Here is a 19,357-nt window from a genome sequence, read left to right on the forward strand (position 1 = left end):
AAAAAAAAAAAAAAAAATTAAAAAAAAAAAATTAACTACTCCTGTCTTAACTCTTTTATTGCTCTTAATTATTTTCAGTTTTTATATTTTTTTCTGAATCAGCAATGAAATGCAATGTTTCTGGTCTGAAGAAAGTTTCTTTGAAGAATATGACATAAACACTTGTCTTCAATTTTTTGCTTTTAAGATTATACAGTTTAAAAGAGGATGTAATTCTTATTTTTCTCCCCCAAACAGTTTCTTTACTAGAATTAATCATGTGCCTGATTATCAAGAATGAGGAAGTAAAAATCTTCCCATGCCTCTGATCTACCCTCATGACTACTATTTCTGTCAAGGATGTGTGGCTCTGCATACAGGAGACTTGATATTATGTGTTCCAATTCCTTCAGTGTCCCCAATTCAAGTGTTTGCCACTCCTGGGCTAGAATTCTGGAACATTATTACATTTTAAGACATCCTTCATGACAACTTTAAATCTCATATCATTTTGATCTAAATTTCCACTACTGGTTTCTTTAATGGATCAATTAAATATCCATGAAGATGAATACAAAGAAGTTACTGTCTCTTTATTATTGACCTGGCCCACTTATAATTAAGCAGAATTAACATTCAAAGTTCATTTTGATTGAAAACACAGAAGCTGTATTTTCTCAGTGTCATTACCACGTTCAAGAAGAAAACCAAGGTCATAAAAGATTTTTCCTAGATTGTTATTAAGAGACTAACGTAGTTTAATCACACCCAATTTACTTTCTAGGTTAACTAAGTAATATTAAATGGTGATAATTTTTCTTTGAAATTTACAAGTACAGTCTGCACAGACATGATTTTGAGAATAATTTAATACGTTAACTTCGCCATACAACTATATTGTAATGTCATATTTAAATGTAAAGAAACGGATCCTTACAAGACCAAAGTAACCCACAGTCCATGAGACTGGATTTTCCTTTTTCCTTTTTTTTTTGTTTCAACAAATGTGCACCACGATGGTTCAACAAGTAAGGCAAATGCCGTGAATATGAAAGCTGTAGTTTGCAATATACCACATCTAGAACCCAGGGGAGGTGAATTAGACACAAGTGGTACTCATTCTAATTAAATGATCAGGAAACATCATGACAAGTTGGTCTGCAGCATCAAAAGTGTCCATTTAAGTGTCTTTTTTCTTAATGATCAGAGGTCCCACGTTGTCTCCAGTTTCTTCATTGTGTTTTGTGTGAGAGCCATCACAGAGTGGGAACTAGGAAGAGAAAGAATGTGAAATGTCTAATTGCAAAATCAGTATTACGTTTGGCAGAGTGGGGGTGATGCTTAATTCACATACGACATGATAACTCAATAGATTTTTCTTGGCTACCTTTTACAGGTTTTCTTAATGAGCATATGTAAAGTGTACACACTAAGGAGGAGGAAGAAATTGACTTGTGGATAATACACAGATCATTAATTGAATTTCCATTTGTGACATTTGATTGTGGATGTGGAAAACCTTTTCCATGTTTATGTACTAGTTATATTTCCTTTCTAGTGAACTACATCCATGGCCTATCTATTGGTAAGAGCCTAAGTTCATTTGTTTAAAATCAATCTGTTCATTATCCTTTTGCTGATCATCTTTGCAGCAATTTTTTACCCAACCCTTTTTATTTTGCTTATTTGTTCATATCCTTAATTTCTCTTCTTTCATACAAATAAGTATTTCCCTTTTTATCATCCTTCATGGAGACTTCTTTCTCCTGGAGATGCGATAAATTTCCATTCCTTTCCAAGATTCCACATTTTAGAAAACACAGACATTTTGGTGTCCAGTTGAAGGAAAAGGGACAAAAACTAAATATTTAACACAGTGTTTCCCAGAGTGAGCTCTGCAAATTAAGAAGTCCTGCAAAATATTGATTTAACTTCATTCTGTGTTTAAAAAACATATACAGTTAAGTCACAACATATTATTATTTTAAAGAGGTTCTGCTATAAAACACACTATTTTAACCCCAAATTTCCCAAGCTGATTGGACTACGGACACTTTCACTTTGATACCCATTATCACGGTGTTCTACAGAGCGCAATTTGCAAAATTCTGTTCTAAGATCCTGTTGCTTCAATATTATTAGAGGTGATTGCTTCCCAAATTGTTATACCTTTATTCATAAATTTATCAAAATTAATTCTACATATAAAAATGCTTATTTATAGGTTCTACATTATCATATTCATCATTCATATTATCATGTTCATAATGGGATAATGACTGTGTTTAAAATTGGCTTCAATATTTGGTAGGGCTGGTTTTCCTTCACATTACTCTTCTTTGTTAAAACTTTCCTATTTATTCTTTACCTAACTTTATTAAACTTTACCTATTTATTCCTCCAGATAAACTTGAGAATTTTTTGGCCACGTCCTATTTTATTCCTGTTGTGTTTTTCATCCTCAGGTCTCATGCATTTTCTAATAAGATCATTTCTGCCTTATATGTTTTATGGTTATTATAATTAGGTATATGTTTTCATACCTGACTACTCTTGATATATATTATATATATAAATATATGTGTGTGTCTGTGTGTGTGTATATATCACTGTTTTTTGCAAGTATGTCCTTCCTACTGTTAAATGATAAAAATAAGAATGCAACAATGTTTTAGGTGTCTCCTCAGGATTTTACAATTATCAGTATATTATTTTGTTTTTCCTTCTATATTATCTTTCATTTTTTATTTCATGTCAAATGATGATAGCGAGCATCTTTGTTTTATTTTTGATATCTGGAATGTACCTGCACTTTAGAATCTAGCTTCACTGTTTAGTATAAGGTACACTGTTGCACTAACTGAGCCTATTTAGAAGAGCAAAGTAACAGGAGTCCTGGCCTGAAGAGTAAAATCACCCATTACTCCATTAAGGAAGTATAATTTTCAATACCTGAAACTAGACAATGATGGTATATAATATTAAACTTTGATGAGACTTGTCTATTCTAAGATTAAAATAATATTGGGTTGATGTTAAAGAAATTCAATTTTAATTTTACGATCTGCATATAATTCTGGGAGGTGGTAAATTAGTTAAAAACTACAGAAAAATTCAAGGTATCATCACATCTTATATTTCCAAGTATAAACTCTATCTTGGGGTGCCAATATAAATTCAATGTATATAAAAGTTACATTATTTCTGTCAATAAAATATGGTACAGTATATTCATATTAAAAACAAGTCCGTGCAACAAAAACATAACCCCAAGCTTTCAGTGTTTTCTTGGCATGGATGAGGAAACAGCCCATAAAATATCAAACTGAAACGTATCCCACAGCAAAGAACAGCATTTCAAAGTGACATGTTTAATAAACAAACACAGATGATTTTACAGTGAGAATAAAAGTTTACATTGTAAAAAAACTCCATTTTTATAAATAGCATACACAAAACACGTCACTGTATGGTTTTATGCCCACAGGTTATAAAATACATTTCTGAAAATTGAAATATTCATAAAGTAAAAAGTCTCAAATAATTTACTAAAATAGCATATTTAACTTTTATTTTTTCAAGATTCTTTTTATGTGCACCATTTTTAAAGTCTTCATTGAATTTTTTACTATATTGCTTCTGTTTTGCGTTTTTTTTTTGGTTTTTTGGCCGCAAGGCATGTGGGATCTTAGCTTGCTGGCCAGGGATCGAACCCGCACCCCCTGCATTGGAAGGCTTAACCACTGGACCACCAGGGAAGTCCCTTTTATTTTTATTTTAGTCTCACACTGAAAATACTAGAAAACTAATATATTTTCTCAAATTATTTTTCTCCATATATAAAGAACAGGAGAGAAATCTATAGAGAAATATACAAAAGATAAGAAAGCCATATATCTAAAATGAGGATATAATTTTGTAATAATCTGGTTCTGCCTAAAAATGGAAATTCACATGTTTCATCATGGTCTTAAAAGTAAACAAGTAAAAAATAAATACTCCTTTAGGGCTTCCCTGGGGGCGCAGTGGTTAAGAATCCGCCTGCCATTGCAGGGGACACGGGTTTAAGCTCTGGTCTGGGAAGATCCCACATGCCGCGGTGCAACTAGGCCTGTGCACCACAACTACTGAGCCTGTGCTCTAGAGCCTGCGAGCCACAGCTACTGAGCCCACGTGCCACAACTACTGAAGCCTGTGCGCCTAGAACCCGTGCTCCGCAACTAGAGAAGCCACCACAAAGAGAAGCCAGTGCACCACAATGAAGAGTGGCTCCCGCTCGCCGCAACCAGAGAGAGCCCACGCGCAGCAACTAAGATCCAATGCAGCCAAAAACAAATAAATAAAATATATAAATTTTAAAAAAGGATTAAAAGAAAAAAACAATCAAAAAAATATTTCTTTAAAAAGTAGTGAGTGGGGGGAGGGATACATTGGGATATTGGGATTGACATATACACACTACTGTATATAAAATAGATAACTGGTAAGGACCTACTAGTACAGCACAGGGAACTCTACTCAGTACTCTGTAATGACCTATATGGGAAAAGAATCTAAAAAAGAGTGGGTATATGTATATGTATAACTGATTCACTTGCTATACACCTGAAACTAACACAACATTGTAAATCAACTATACTCCAATAAAAGTTAAAAAAAAAAAAGTAGTGAATAAGGAGATCCTGGCTATTTGTTAATAAACTTTCATGCTTCTTTAAAGTACATAAAGCTTTGTATGCCTTTAAAATGTAAACTCCGTATTCAAAATCATTCTGCTCAGAGGCACAGATATCTTTTAATAGTACTTCCTATATCACTTAACAATAGTCAGAATAATCTCCCAAACTTCATGTGAAGATTAGGCATTTTCATATTTATCCATTAGATATGTCTCATTTTAAGTTAATGAAAAGACTAAACATTTTTTTCAACCAAGAGCCAAAATGAGTTATTTCAAGATAGGATTAGCAATTTCTTAAGAATACATTGTATGTGTTAGTAGAATGTATTTATTAAAATTAATTCATGATTATGAAATACAGTATAAATGAATGAATGCTAATTACTTGGCATTAAAATTCAAATGGTAAATTACATAACAATATTTGTGTTTTTCCAGAAAGTGCCTTGTTTCATTTTTGACCTTTCTATACAGGAGAAAAAAAACATGTGGTGGATATATACTTTCAAACGTAATCTAGGAAGTATAGCAGTTTTTGTATTAAATAACAATATAATGAAAATGTGAATTTTATTAACTCATCAAAAATTTTAAATGTGTTAAAAATGTCAAGTAAAGAGCTGAAATTACAAAAAACACAAAGGGTATATTTAATTCAGCTCATGTATCAATACTTAAAAATAAAAGAATCAGAAAATTGATGAGAAAAAAGTTTAGCTCACAGATGATTCTAACATTTGTTCTAAGATGTTAACCTTTGTTTATTAACAAATCCTGGAGAAAAGTTTGTGAATTAAATTGGTTGAATTTCCTGTAAGTCCAGAAAATATACTATCATATTTGTTAATCCAATTAGAAAACTACGAATCCCAAATACCTTTAAAACTAGAGAAGAGAGGGTGTGGAGAAGAGGTGGAAATAAATGTTTAGGGGTAAAAAACACTAGAGATCCTTGCTCTCTACTTGGAAAGCTAGCAACCTTGTCAGGGTCTTCATAAAAAACACAAAACTTGTTTCTTTTTAATGGTCCCACATCTCAAGTTATGATGTTTCTGTTTTTAGGGTGATTCAAGATGGAAATAAATAACTGTTCATCCTTGACTTACCTCTTCTACTTGCAAAAATTAAAAAAAAATTTTTTGAAGCTTCCTTTGCCAAACTTTGTATTTTTAATTAGAGTTTGGATTATATTTTCCAAGGAAGTTGCCTGGGGCCATTTGGCTCATTAATATAAACTGCTCTGAGAAACAAGCTTGCTTTGATTGAGAAAGAAAATAAAAGCAATGAGATCTTTGAGACTAAACAAGAGAATATGACATTTTACACCATTCTTATATACTTTAGTAAGACCTATGATAGTAGATATAGTAGGAAAATATGTAAGAAAAATTAAGATTTTACAAGACTGTCTTTTTTTTTTTTAATTTAAATTTTATTTTTTTGGCTGCGTTGGGTCTTCACTGTTGCGCGTGGGCTTTCTCTAGTCACGGCGAGCCCATGCTGCTCTTCATTGTGGTGCGCGGGCTTCTCATTGTAGTGGCTTCTCTTGTTGTGGAGCACGGGCTCTAGGCACACGGGCTTCAGTAGTTGTGGCACATGGGCTCAGTAGTTGTGGCGCACGGGCTCAGTGGCTCCGCGGCATGTGGGATCTTCCCGGCCCAGGGCTCGAACCCGTGTCCCCTGCATTGGCAGGCGGATTCTTAGCCACTACGCCACCAAGGAAGCCCTACAAGACTGTCTTTATGTGGATTGGGCAAGCAATGTAACCAACGATCAGAATATTGTTTCTATGAAGAAATGGAGTCAGTGCCACTCTTTTTTTTTTGGCCCTGCTGCGCCGCTTATGGGATCTTAGTTCCCCAACCAGGGATCGAACCCACGCCCCCTGCATTAGAAGCGTGAAGTCTTAACCACTGGACAGCCAGGGAAGTCCCATTTCTAACCATTAATAGGGTGGAGACTTTCCATAACTCATACACACACACCCACACTCCCACACACACCCACCAAAAACAAACCCACCACTAATAAAAAAACCCAACTCAAATCCGGAAGTTGTAAAGGAAAGAAAATTATTCTACACAGTTACATTTCATTTCAATTTCAGTTGAGCTCCTGGCATGAACTGGCTCACCTTTCCTCTCTTTCTTGATTATCTCTTAGTCTGCCTTCTCCTGCTGTCCTTGTTCAAATCTCTCCTGCCTCCCCAATGGCCACCATACAACTCAGCAAACGCCATAATCTACCCGAGGTGAGTGGGGGGTGGGAATCTAGTAAGACCATGTTGCACACTCTTCCCTCTGACATCAATGTTCCCTCACCTTGTTTTGAAAGTAAGACTATCTCTTTCTTTCTAAGGCTGAGTCCGAAATCTGTGCTTGTACTCTCCTTTCCTTCCACCCCTCTCAACATACCACTGTCTCAAATAGTATCTTTCCCTGTAGTTGCTTTAATCATTTCCTTTGTATTGGTTCCTTTCCTTCTCACTTCACTTAGGGATAACCCTTTTGTGAAATACTATGAAACAGTCCAGTTTCTGAAACAGCAGAGGGCACACCAATCGGGGGGAAGAGAGAAGGAACGAAGTGTGTTAAAAACATGTAATTTCTGCACTTGACTAAGAGATCTGATTAGGTCTGAGAAAACTGCTCAAAATGTTAGAAACACACAACAGGTTACTCGTGACTGTACCTTAAGAATGAATTAGAGGGGGGAGGGACAAAATGAAGAGTATGGGATCATCAGATACAAACGACTACACATAAAATAGATAAACAACAGGATTTACTGTATAGCACAGAGTATTATATCCAATAGCTCTTAATAACCTATATTGGAATATAATCGGCAAAAAACCCCCTCCAAAACTGAATCACTATGCTGTACACCTGAAACTTACACAGTATTGTAAATCAACAATACTTCAATTAAAAAAAATAATGAATTAAAACTGAATTAGTTTATATAATATATAACTTTTTTTTTTAGATAGGAGTTTAAATTTTGTTGTATTAGAAACACAACTGGTGTATGAGGAAAAAACTACTGAACATAAACTCCATATAGCCATCTAATCAAAGGTATCAAGTCTTCTGTGGACAGGCATGTAAGTGTGTGACTTGGCACCTGTGTGACAACCTTAGGAACCTCAGGAATGTGGGGAGATTCCAAAGATGCCTGGAGAATAAGAACATCCACTAATTTGAATGCCATTCAAAGTGAACTTTGAATCGCCTCATGTGGGAATAAAAAGTGCCCAAGATTCAGGGAAAATTCAGAACTGACAAATCAAAGATGCAAAGAGGATTAATAATGGTATGAAAGATAAGCTTAAAAAGAAAGAAGACATTGAGAAAATTGAAAATAAAATGACTGGTCTCGCATTCCTTTCCTTAAAGTCTACCTAAGGGAAACTCTAAATAGTATGATGAAAGAATAATCCTGGAACGTTCTGTTGACTTATAAAGTCTAATAAACTTTTAAACCACTAGCTTGGCCTGTGTCCACTTGTGATTCTTCCTGAAATACTTGAGATCTCAGTCCATAAAAGTCAACATTCACTTTATTGACCCTTTACCCTCTGGAAACACCCAACCAAAGCAAACGCCCTTTACTTGGCTTCAAAGCTAAGCTTCAGCGTTCACTCAAGCAGTCATCATATTTTTTTCTTTCCATTCACTGTCATATTTACCAAAATTTTGCCATATATTTAGACTTCTGGTATTTCTTTAGTAATAATTCATACTGTAATCCATTTGGACACAGCTTCTATTCTAATTATTCTGTGAAAATGACACCAAAAGGTCAGTTGCCTAATTGTTTAACCCCACAGTCTTAGTATAATAGTCTATTCACCTCCTGGTCTTTTGCACAAGCCGATGTTCACAATCAAACCTTCTTTGAAACGTTTCCCTTTTCTACCGTGAAGCCACGATATTCTTAGTTTTCTTCTAACTCTGGGGCCCATTTCATCTCCTTTTTTGGCTCTTCTCTTTACAAAATGCAGAAAATTCTCCAAGATTTCATACTTAGCCCCTGATTTTTATCTGTACCAAGGATCTGCTGCATTCCTACCCTTGACTCATCAGTTTTGCTGATCGCTATCTCCAACCCTGATGTCTCAGCTTTAGTCCCACATTTCAGACTGTCTGCTGTACATTTCCATTCAAATGTCACCTCAATGTCACTCTTTGAAATTGAACTCCTCATTGGTGTCCTGGAAAATGAGCCATTCACCCCGAATTCCTTATTTCCGTTGATGGCACCACCTCTTCTAATCCTACAATCCTATCTTAAGCAAGATACTTCCATGAGCTTTAGTCTTCCTCCCACAATCTTTCACACAAATCAGTCATTGCATTTGGCTGATCCTTGCCTCAAAATGGTTCATGTATCTGTTCATGCTTCTCCACTCCCACGGCCAGCACTCTGGTGTAAGTATAACTTTATGTCTGAAATCCCTGACAAGAAGCTCCCCCATGTTGGGAGGCACAAATTCCTCACGCTGGTACTCAAGACTCTCCTCAATTTGGACTTATTCCTGCGGGGAGGGAGGTGCAAGGACCAGACTAGATTCCTCATCGATCCCACTTTCACTCATGAGTCCTTTCCCACAGATTCTGAGAAAGAGTCCCCAATACTTGCTAGTGTATTCCAATGCCACCAATCTTTCCAGGGGCAATTTAACTCCCATGTATATATCACTATGCCTTCCCAGAAAATTCTAGCCCACAGTGCAACAAGCTCTTCCTTTTATTTAAAGCATTCATACTGCATCTACTACACACATCTATGATACCTGCTGTTTTACTATTTAACTGTTCTCAAGCATGTATATAAGTAATAGAAATTAAATGAACTACTTAAGATCACTGACTAAAGAACTATTACAACTCTGGACTTAGAAATGCCTTAATTTCTAAAGGTATTACTTTTTTTTTTTTTTTGTCGGTACGCGGGCCTCTCACTGTTGTGGCCTCTCCCGCTGCGGAGCACAGGCTCCGGACACGCAGGCTCAGCGGCCATGGCTCACGGGCCCAGCCGCTCCACAGCATGTGGGATCCTCCCGGACCGGGGCATGAACCTCTGTCCCCTGCGTCGGCAGGCGGACTCTCAACCACTGCGCCACCAGGGAAGCCCCTAAAGGTATTACTTTTTATATTCTGGTGAGCAACAAGAGAATGAAACCTATTATAGGTGTTAATTTTTAAAAAACAAACCAGATCTAGTCTACAGAATATTATTGAGGATTATTTTCTAGCAACTCCACTAGTACTTATAAACAATCCCACACTCCAAATGAACAGTGCTCTTCTTAAGGAACAATTTCTGTAATGGGACTATTAATTTTTGGTTCATATTCCATATGTTCATCAAGCAGTTTTCAGACACAATGACATAAGCTAAGCACTCTATCACCACTGGATTATACAGTATCAATTGTATCCGGAGAAGGGGGTTAGAGTAATATGCTTTCCGTTACCTGATATGTGACTTCTTCCTTATCTGTGATATGTGATTTGTGATAATGGCTTTCCACTGTGGGAAGAGGTCCCTGACATAACATGCTTTCAGAAATAGATACATCATTTTTATTGTCTATTTTCTTAGGCCTTATAGTGTCATCTTTAGTAAAATCCATTTTATTTAAATGTTAATAGTGGCAGTATACACAGTATTTCACCATATTTCTCTAAATATACCAGAAATTCTGAAGTTATTCAATGTATGAAGCTTTTCAAGATGACCTTAGGAGAGCATTTTACCATCTTCAGATCACCAGCTGTCATCGCTATCTAAAAGCTGCAGGTATCACAGAGATAATTCCAGACGGAACTTGATAAAATGCAATTCTCACAAAAGAAAATAAAGATACAAAAAAATCCTGTATTGGATATTTAAATATAGGAGCTGCAGCTTAAAAAAAGCTTAGGATACAGGGTCAATACATATGTACCAGGTAAGAAATTTTCAGGGGTAATTTTCCAAAAGTTTCTCTTGATATTTCTAAAACTTGTGCTAGAATCTAGGAGCTTGAAATCTCAAGGGAAAAAAAATGACCTCTTCTGTTTCTCTTTGTATTTAGGCTGCATACTCCTTTTCCTGGGATACTGAATGCTAACACCCACTTGGGGAGGAAATTCTAAGCGTAAATAAAGGGATTTTTCTCTCTTCTTTGGCCAAGAATGTGGTTATATTTGCCTAACTCGACGAGGGTACGATGCAATTTCACTGCATGGTGGTTATACATTTTAGTAAATATATTCCTGAAGAGTACACAGAAAACAGAGAAAAACAGAATCCATAAAAAAAAGGAAGCAAAGGAGAAGGGATATCTTGATATTTGATGGTACCAGTGTGACAGAATAGTTTAAATGAAATGTTGCATTAAAGATGGCACTGGCATAAAGGACTTGCTTCTCTTACCTTCTTGGACCTCCAACAACGGCAGTACACAGCTTTATCTCCCAAATCCTCCATGTCAAAAGCATGTACTACCTTGGGGTTGTCTTTCTGGATGTGAGGGTTTACCATAGATTTGTTGCGATGATCTTTGACATAAAATCTTTTGTAAGCTAGATAACCAACTGCAGCTGTCCCAGCAGCAATGGTAACCACTGCAATCCATTCAACTAGAGCAGGGAAGGAAAACAGGAATGATTATCAAAACCAAAATCTATACTAATAATCTAACACGAACGTTCAGGAAATCCAGTTTTTGAGTTCTAAGCATCCCGACAGTCAAAGGTGTTTAACATTAAAAAAATGATCAGAACACACTGGTGAAGTAGTCCCTTGTTAAAACCTTCCCCAGCCCTTACTGAGGCAATTGTGTATTTTCTATTCAGTATTGTTAGCTAAGTTAAGATAGAAGAGGGAAACTTAAAAATTATTTTATAGTTGGAGAAGAAACAAAGTTTAGTAATCTTTTTAAAGTGTTCATAAATAGATTTAAAATAACCTGTGAGCCTGCAGATACCTATTGCTTTAAAAATAGATACATATAAAAATTCAGATTACTAATAAGACCATAAAAATTCAGATTACAAACAAGACCCTCCTCATCCCTCTAAAAATCAGGAGGTGATTATGTTAACAAAATGACTCATCAGAGTTCTTTTTTTTTTTCTTTTTGGCCACACCTGAAGCATGCAGGATCTTAGTTCCCTGACGAGGGATTGAACCTGTGGCCCCTGCAGTGGAAGAGTGGGGTCTTAACCACTGGACCGCCAGGGAAGTCCCAGAGTTCATTTAAATAGTAGGTCCTTTAGTCATTTAAAAATGCATAACCACAAACAGAACTGGTATCCAAAGAAAAAGAAAGGACAAATAAAACAAAACCAACCCTTAATATTAAACATTCAGAGGAATATATCCACCAGCATTCTGGGCTTCAAGTCATTCAAAAGCTTTGTTTTTGTTTTTGTTTTTTAATTTCAAAGTGTCTCATTAAAATAAAACTCAGAAGGTACTACTTTTATAGAAAACATAATATAATTAGTTAGATTCTCCTTTAATAAATTCTAAATTTCCATTATCCACCAGTGGATGATCTGAATTCCTTACAAACTTCATTTTAAGTTTAATGACATTTTTCTGCACAATTATTTGCTTGACTAATAGGCCATCTATTTATTCTGTTCACGTAGCTTTTCAAGGATCCCTTAGAAATCCAAGCACTTAACAACTACCCCAGTTCCAGAGAATTCTGGAGAGGAGAGAGTTCTGCATAGTCTGGTTAGCCTCGGCCTCAGAGGAGAGTTGTCTATTCCCAGCATGGAGTGGGCTGCAGGAAGAAGTTGAACAGGGGTCAGGATAAACACACTGGACTGCGTCCCAGCATTTCCTAAGTCAGATCTTCACAGTGTTTGAAATAAGTTCCCAGACTATCAAATAAAGCCCTAGAGAGACAAGTACAAAAAACACATTCCAAGACCAAATAAAAACATATAATGAATAATTAACTGTACGGCTTACTTGCACTACTGAGTCAAATTTCTTATTGTACTAATGTGATTAATCAGTGAACCTAATAGTTCCTTACATAAAATTGGAGTTCATTCTTACAAAACTCTAATGGAAAGGAACAACCACTCTCACACTTAGTTCCTTTTATCTCGGTCTTCTCTTCTAGCTTATTTAATAATTTAGTTTTCATCAAGTGTTCCTAATTAGCATGTTCCTTGGATTCTATTTTCAACCACAGTTATTTTTCTCTATGAAAAAATTTAGTTTGTTTTCCTGCCCACACAACAGTTCTATTCCTCCCTGCTATATAAAATAAACATTAACTTTATGCCCTTCCCAGATACTGTATGACTGAGAAAAGTTAATAAGTCATTTGATAGCTTCAAACCTTTGGCTTCATTGAAAGATACTTTAAACTACACACCTTGTGTAGATTTGCCCTGAATTTTTAACTTTTTATTTATTATTTTTTAAAATTTGTTTTATTATGAATGTCATCATGTTTTCTCATTGGTAAAGGATACTTTCTTTTCTTTCTTTTTTTTTTTTTTTTTTGGCTGTGCTGCACAGCTTGTAGGATCTTATTTCCCCAACTAGGGATTGAACAGGAGCCCACGGCAGTGAAAGCTCCAGTCCTGGAGCTGGAGTCCTAACCACTGGACCACCAGGGAATTCCCTGCCTTGAATTTTAGTGCTGCTTCATGGTATCATTCTGTGGCAACTCCAAGCAGGGCTGAAACTTTACTGATTTCTAGCTTGATTCATGATCTTCCTTTCTGATGCATTTTTTACCATGGAAGTCCCTTGAGAAAATGTCAGGAGTTATAGCAATCTACTTCTTAGCTAATGGAAAGCCACTTTGAATAGTTATGTACCTATCACAAAATGGGCTGAAATACTGCTTTGCATATATATATTCAGTTATGTTTGCTGAATGTTAAATCCTTAGTATAAACTTAAAAGAGGGAAATATCCCAAAAGACTGAAATAATACAATTCCCTAAATGCTGTTGATCTTAGTTACACCTTACTTTTTTTTTTTTTTTTTTTTTTTTTTTTTTAGCGGCCATGGCTCACGGGCCCAGCTGCTCCGTGGCATGTGGGATCTTCCCTGACCGGGGCACGAACCTGTATCCCCTGCATCGTCAGGCGGACTCTCAACCACCGCACCACCAGGGAAGCCCTACACCTTACTTTTGAGGTGAAGTTTGAAGTAATCTCTATCAGATTTGTTTTAATGATGCCTACATATTACATAAAGGCCTGAGATCCAAAGAAGAACTACAATTGGTTAGGATTAATTGGTCTCATGATATAAAAAAAGAATCCTATAGGAATTTCTGCCTGAAACTTATGATAGGCCAGAAGAATCTTTCTCAGCCATCAAAACATCCTTCTATTCTCCTTTTTTATTACTACCAACTGAATCCATATGGTGACTTTTTAAAAACCTTTACTTCCCTTGGATTTTTTTGATGGTGGAAGAAATGACAGAATAACTGACACAGAGGGAACTAACTCTAGATATTACCCAAGAGTGGCTGCCCTGTGGAGAATCAAAGCATGCACTCTGTGACCCTACCCGCTAAGGAGGGTCACTGATGAACCTTTATAAATGTCATAGCACCATATGTGTGCTAGGAAATGGCTTTGCGTTTGCTCCAATGAGTTTTTTAGACTCACAGAGCCAGATAAGGTCTTAAGAAAACAATTTCCATCCCTCCCCCATTCCCAAATTCTAATTCTCTAACCTCATTAGAGACAAATGTAAAAGTTCCCAGAGTAAGAAAAATGTTGCTGTTTTATCATTTCATTACTGTAGCCTGAATCAGTCTTTTCTGGCAAAAAGCTATGGATGCCACTGGCAACTCTAGGGAAAAGAAAGAAAAGGAAACTATATGGAGATAGACAAGAATGATGATGGATTCAAAAGTCAACAATTACAATAGAGAAAGAATTGAAAACCCAAGACAGTAAACAAACAATAAAACCCAAGTAACATTTAGTTCTTGATAGTGTACATGCCAATTAAGAACAGACACCATCTCAGGTTGAACAAGGGACTATATCAAGACCCAATTTCTAAAGATATTTCAGTTGGCACCTTTCAGACATTCTTTCAAAACTGGTGTCCAGAAATATCCTAAGCCTTATTTTTGCCTCTTCTACTTTATCCTTACTTCCCTTTTCTGTACACCTCTCTCAAGGTATAGTGTTCCTATAGTTAGATCAAACCCCTACCTTGCTTAACAATGCTCTCTATCTATACAAATACCATGAATACATCAATATAAAGAAAATACAAAAAATACATTTCTAAATAATCCCTCCCTTTCTTACTCTTCCCCTGGCAATCTTTGTATAATCTTTGGTTTTCTCTCTTAGGATTATTCAGAGATAGAGAAAACATCAACTTGTTCCCAAATCCCACACCCATATTTATAACTCATTTCTTTACTGTGGGAAATCATTTTGCTTTAACCTAAGACATAAATCTCACCCTGCTTCTTTTCCTTTAGCCCCTTTGGTAGCCCCAAACTGTCCTCTCCTACCCAGTGTCAACTGCCATAGAATCAGAATGTTCCTTCCACCTCAGGAGGGGGGCAGGGGAGCTGTGTTTAAATCTTTGCCTCCCTTAGGTCCCCCTCAGATTGGTAGGCTGTGCCTGGTAATGTTTTTCTCTCAAGGCCTGGTGCACAGGCAGTGTTCAATGTTAGTTAAGTAAAAAGAAATAATAGATTCCTAATCTGAATTTGCAACTCCCTCTGTCCATCCTACTATCACATTGCTCTTACACCAAATGACTTCTCTTTGGCCTCATCTTAACCTACTGTATCAAACTGTGGAATTTCAATACTTCCTGAGATTAAAAATAAAACTTCATTATGGAACCCTTCAGACATACACGGAAAATACTATAATGACTTCCCATTTACCCTCACCCAGCTCCAACAAGTATCAACTCACTGCCAATCTTGTTTCATCTACAGCCCCTATTATTTTTTGTTCATAACCCATAGGAGCTAACTCCTTTATTCACAGTATGATCTGCACATTCCTTCTCAGATAAAAACAAACCCTTGAATAGTTACTTTAAATGACTCAATAAATTTATTGAACCCAAACAGTATTTTTATATGTTGAAGTTAAATGGATTGGAAAATTATGAGTTAGTTTCAACAAAAGAGACAACGATATAACAGTCAGAGAATAAGAACTTATGAAATTTAGTTTTGGTTACAAGCATTGTAGTGCTCAGGGTTTGGGAAGTACAATAAAGCACAGGCAGATAGACTAATGCCTATTTTGTAACTGGAGGGTAAAGCAAAATATGAAGAAAAAAGTGACTTGAGGGGACAGCAGGAAGAAGGAAGGCCTTTAAAAATATTTGGTTTAGTTGGCTTTTTTTTTTTAAATGAGGGTGAATTATGAGTGACTTTGGGCTGAAGAGAAGAAAATCCCTGTGAGTGAGAGGACAGAAGAATTAAGAGCAATTGGTATCATTACTGAGGCAAGAGCTTAAGGAAGCAGGAGAAAATGGCATCTGGATGATATAGAGAGAACAGCCTCAGATAATCTCTTCCTTGCAAATAGAAGGGAAGGGATTAAGGATGAGAGCAGAGTCAATGAGTCTTGGAGTATTAAGGAGCAAGAAGTTTAGTAAACTTCCTAGAGGTCATCTATTGGGTATGAGGAGGGGTCATTAGAGAATGGGGACTCTGTAGCAGTGAAAGGCACTTAATGTTTCTTAATGTTTATTACAGTTTCTAAAACTGTAATAAATATCTGGTATCACATAAAAAATAAGTTTGGTATAAGTATGTCAATTATACCTCAATAGGGAAAAAAGAAGTTTGGTAATATCGACCAAATGGGCATCAAAAGCCATCTCGCTGACTGGGATCTTCGGATTACCATTCCAATCACTCATCCTCAATGCCTTTCCCAGATTCATGTCCTGACCTGATCTCCATTCATTTTATTTCTAACCCACCCATTATTTTTTTCCTGAACATAAACAAGAATTCTGCATGCACATACACACCCTTTTATTTTTTATTTAACATATACTTATATAGTGCTTACCATTGCCAAATACCATTATATAATATACACACAAATTATTAAAAAAATATATAATTCACTTACTTAACTGAGAAAAGTCATGGTCATCTTCCCCCAAATCAAAAGATCTAAATTGATTTTCAATCTATAGGAATGAACAGGTTTGGTTTAAACACTGAGAGTAGAACAATTTGAGATCTAAACATTACAAAACAGATATTCCGTCCCTACCTTGCCACACCACTATATCTGAGGAAGAAAGCACTGGTAGAAGTGATTTACAAAGGCTTTGGGGTCCCTGCCCATTGTCCTCACAACAGTCCTTATGCTTTTAGGTGAAATAAAAAGTAGTTACTTCCTCGGCTTCCCTCGTGGCTCAGTGGTTAAGAATCCGCCTGACAATGAAGGGGACACGGGTTCGAGCCCTGGTCTGGGAAGATCCCACATGCTGTGGAGCAACTAAGACCATGTGCCACAACTACCGAGCCTGCGATCTAGAGCCCGTGAGCCACAACTACTGAGCCCGCGTGCTACAACTACTGAAGCCCGCGCACCTAGAGCCCGTGCTCTGCAACAAGAGAAGCCACTGCAATGAGAAGCCCACGCACGGCAGTGAAGAATAGCCCCTGGTCGCTGCGACTAGAAGAAAGCCCGCATGCAGCAACAAAGACCCAACACAGCCGGAAAAAAGTAGTTCTCATAACAAAGTTGAGTACCTAAAGTTTAAGCTAATAACCCAATTGAAGCAATTTCCTATCCCTTAGAAAATGGCAAAATAATGGGAAAGTCACCTTTGGATTCCCATATAATTAGGTCAAAAAAATAACAAACTTGTCTTGATTACAAGAAAGATTAGCTTATAGTCTCAAGAGTCTTAGGGTTCACCTATTTCACATTTCAATAGTATGCTACCTAAATAGAGTTTAGTGCCCAATTATACAAAATGACTCCACATTAAAAAAAAAACACTTTGGAATCTTTTGTCCCATATCACACAAGTGCAAACTGTCTTCCTATAAGATTATCAGTGGCTCAAGTCACATGAATATCTTATTTTACACAATTGTCTTATTCCTCAGAAAATTTTTTTTTACAATAAAAATCACTCCCTATTTTAAATGTACGAAGGTGCCTCTATTTAAAGGAGTCTAAAGATGAGTATCCTTTGAAATACGTTTTGCAAATAATCACCTCCCATATACCGCATTAGTAACTTAAAAATGTCATGGGTTATCACCCTCACTCTGACAGATAACTTTTCGCAACAAGTGGAATTCTCCAATTTATAGAATCTATTACAAAATTAGGGCCAAGTTAGTAGGGACCTTTTACAGAACCTGGCACTCCAGATGCTCAATATTTACTAAATGAATCAAGTAGACTATTTTAAATTAATTTCTGGACAATCTACCTTTACCTAACTACTGTTACAGGTAACCAAACCTTGAGGGTGGTATTTTATACCTGGGCAAAGATCACAGGTATCCCGTAGCGGTACAAACTATTATATTAACAATTATACTACCACCAAGAATTGTTATAAAGTGAAGCTCTAGAAAGTCTCTTAATTTTAATCGGACCTTCTGTGAAATAACATTTCCAAACGTTAGGTACTAGCACAAGGGAAGCAAGGCTGAGAAAGGTGAAGGCTCACTGAGCTCAGTTTTCAATCCTCTCTCCTGGACTACTGCCACCGAGGTCCAGATGCCAGAGGCATTAAAAACAAAAAACAACAACAAAAAACCCTGGGAAAACTGAAGACCTCGGATTGGGTGCCTTCCCTTTAAAAAATGTGCAAAACTAAGCTGTGATTAGTCATGCATCGCTTGAGGGCTGCAGGAAATCTACGTTCTCACTCCACGGTAATTTAAATGTGGAGAAGGGGGAAGAGGGTTTTTGTTTTTTGTTTTCACCTTTCCTTTTTTTTCCAGGCCCTGTGACACAACAGAAAGGAGTCTCAGGGAAGAACAAGAAAAGCTAGCAGCGCAGCGGTATAGTTAGGGGACTACCCAGACCTGGGTAGATGCCTGCATGGCCCCCACGCCACTTTTGCCCCGGCATCATACCCTGACCTGGCCCCCTTGCCCCGTGTGTCCGCAGGTCCGCGGAGCGCTTGCCCTTCTCCATCTCAAGGTTACGAGACTGGCGGGAACGCAGGGCAGCCGTAATAGCCCGAAGAGGTGCCGAGGGAGCTGCAACCGGTGCGCAGGCCGCCAACCTCACCCGCTCCCATGCCCCACTTCACCTCGTACGCTGGAAGTCATACTCATGGCGCCGTCGCTTGCAAGAATGTACACAAGACACTGAGCACAAACCGGCTCGAGCGGACAGCGGGAGTCAAGGTACAACAGACGTCTGTCCTAAGGGCGAACTGCAGGTGCGACTGCGCAGGCGCCGCGATAGGCCGTAAGCACGTGTGTATTAAGCAGCCGGGCTGATGCTGAGCATGCGCGAAGCTGCGTTCCGGGCCTTTAGGAAGTCCTGAGTCCGGATTTTGACAGCCGTAAGAGGTGGGAGGAGGAAAAGACCAAGAGAGGTAGCAACTGAGTTTGCGCAATCCTGAGGGCCTCGGTCCTGGAGCCCAGCGGACGGGCCTTTGGAATAAGGAATCCGGACCAGGTTTTACGTCTCTCCCAGGTGTGCGGATTTATGGGGGCAGGGGGT

The 19,357-nt window shown here is 37.3% G+C and overlaps 1 protein-coding gene across 1 annotated transcript; it reads right to left on the reverse strand.

Moving 5' to 3' along the window:
- Positions 1-547: 547 nt before the first annotated feature.
- CISD1 (CDGSH iron sulfur domain 1) lies at positions 548-19,111 on the reverse strand. The gene is made up of 3 exons (XM_024739111.1): positions 18,939-19,111; positions 11,087-11,292; positions 548-1,249 (listed from the first exon to the last, which is right to left on the reverse strand). Exons 1-3 carry the CDS (start codon positions 18,961-18,963, stop codon positions 1,160-1,162), a joined length of 321 nt encoding a protein of 106 aa, XP_024594879.1. The 5' UTR covers positions 18,964-19,111; the 3' UTR covers positions 548-1,159.
- Between the last annotated feature and the right edge of the window lie 246 nt (positions 19,112-19,357).

The sequence above is a fragment of the Neophocaena asiaeorientalis genome, unplaced genomic scaffold (genome assembly GCF_003031525.2).
Source record: "Neophocaena asiaeorientalis asiaeorientalis breed wild unplaced genomic scaffold, Neophocaena_asiaeorientalis_V1.1 scaffold202, whole genome shotgun sequence".
NCBI lineage: Eukaryota > Metazoa > Chordata > Mammalia > Artiodactyla > Phocoenidae > Neophocaena > Neophocaena asiaeorientalis.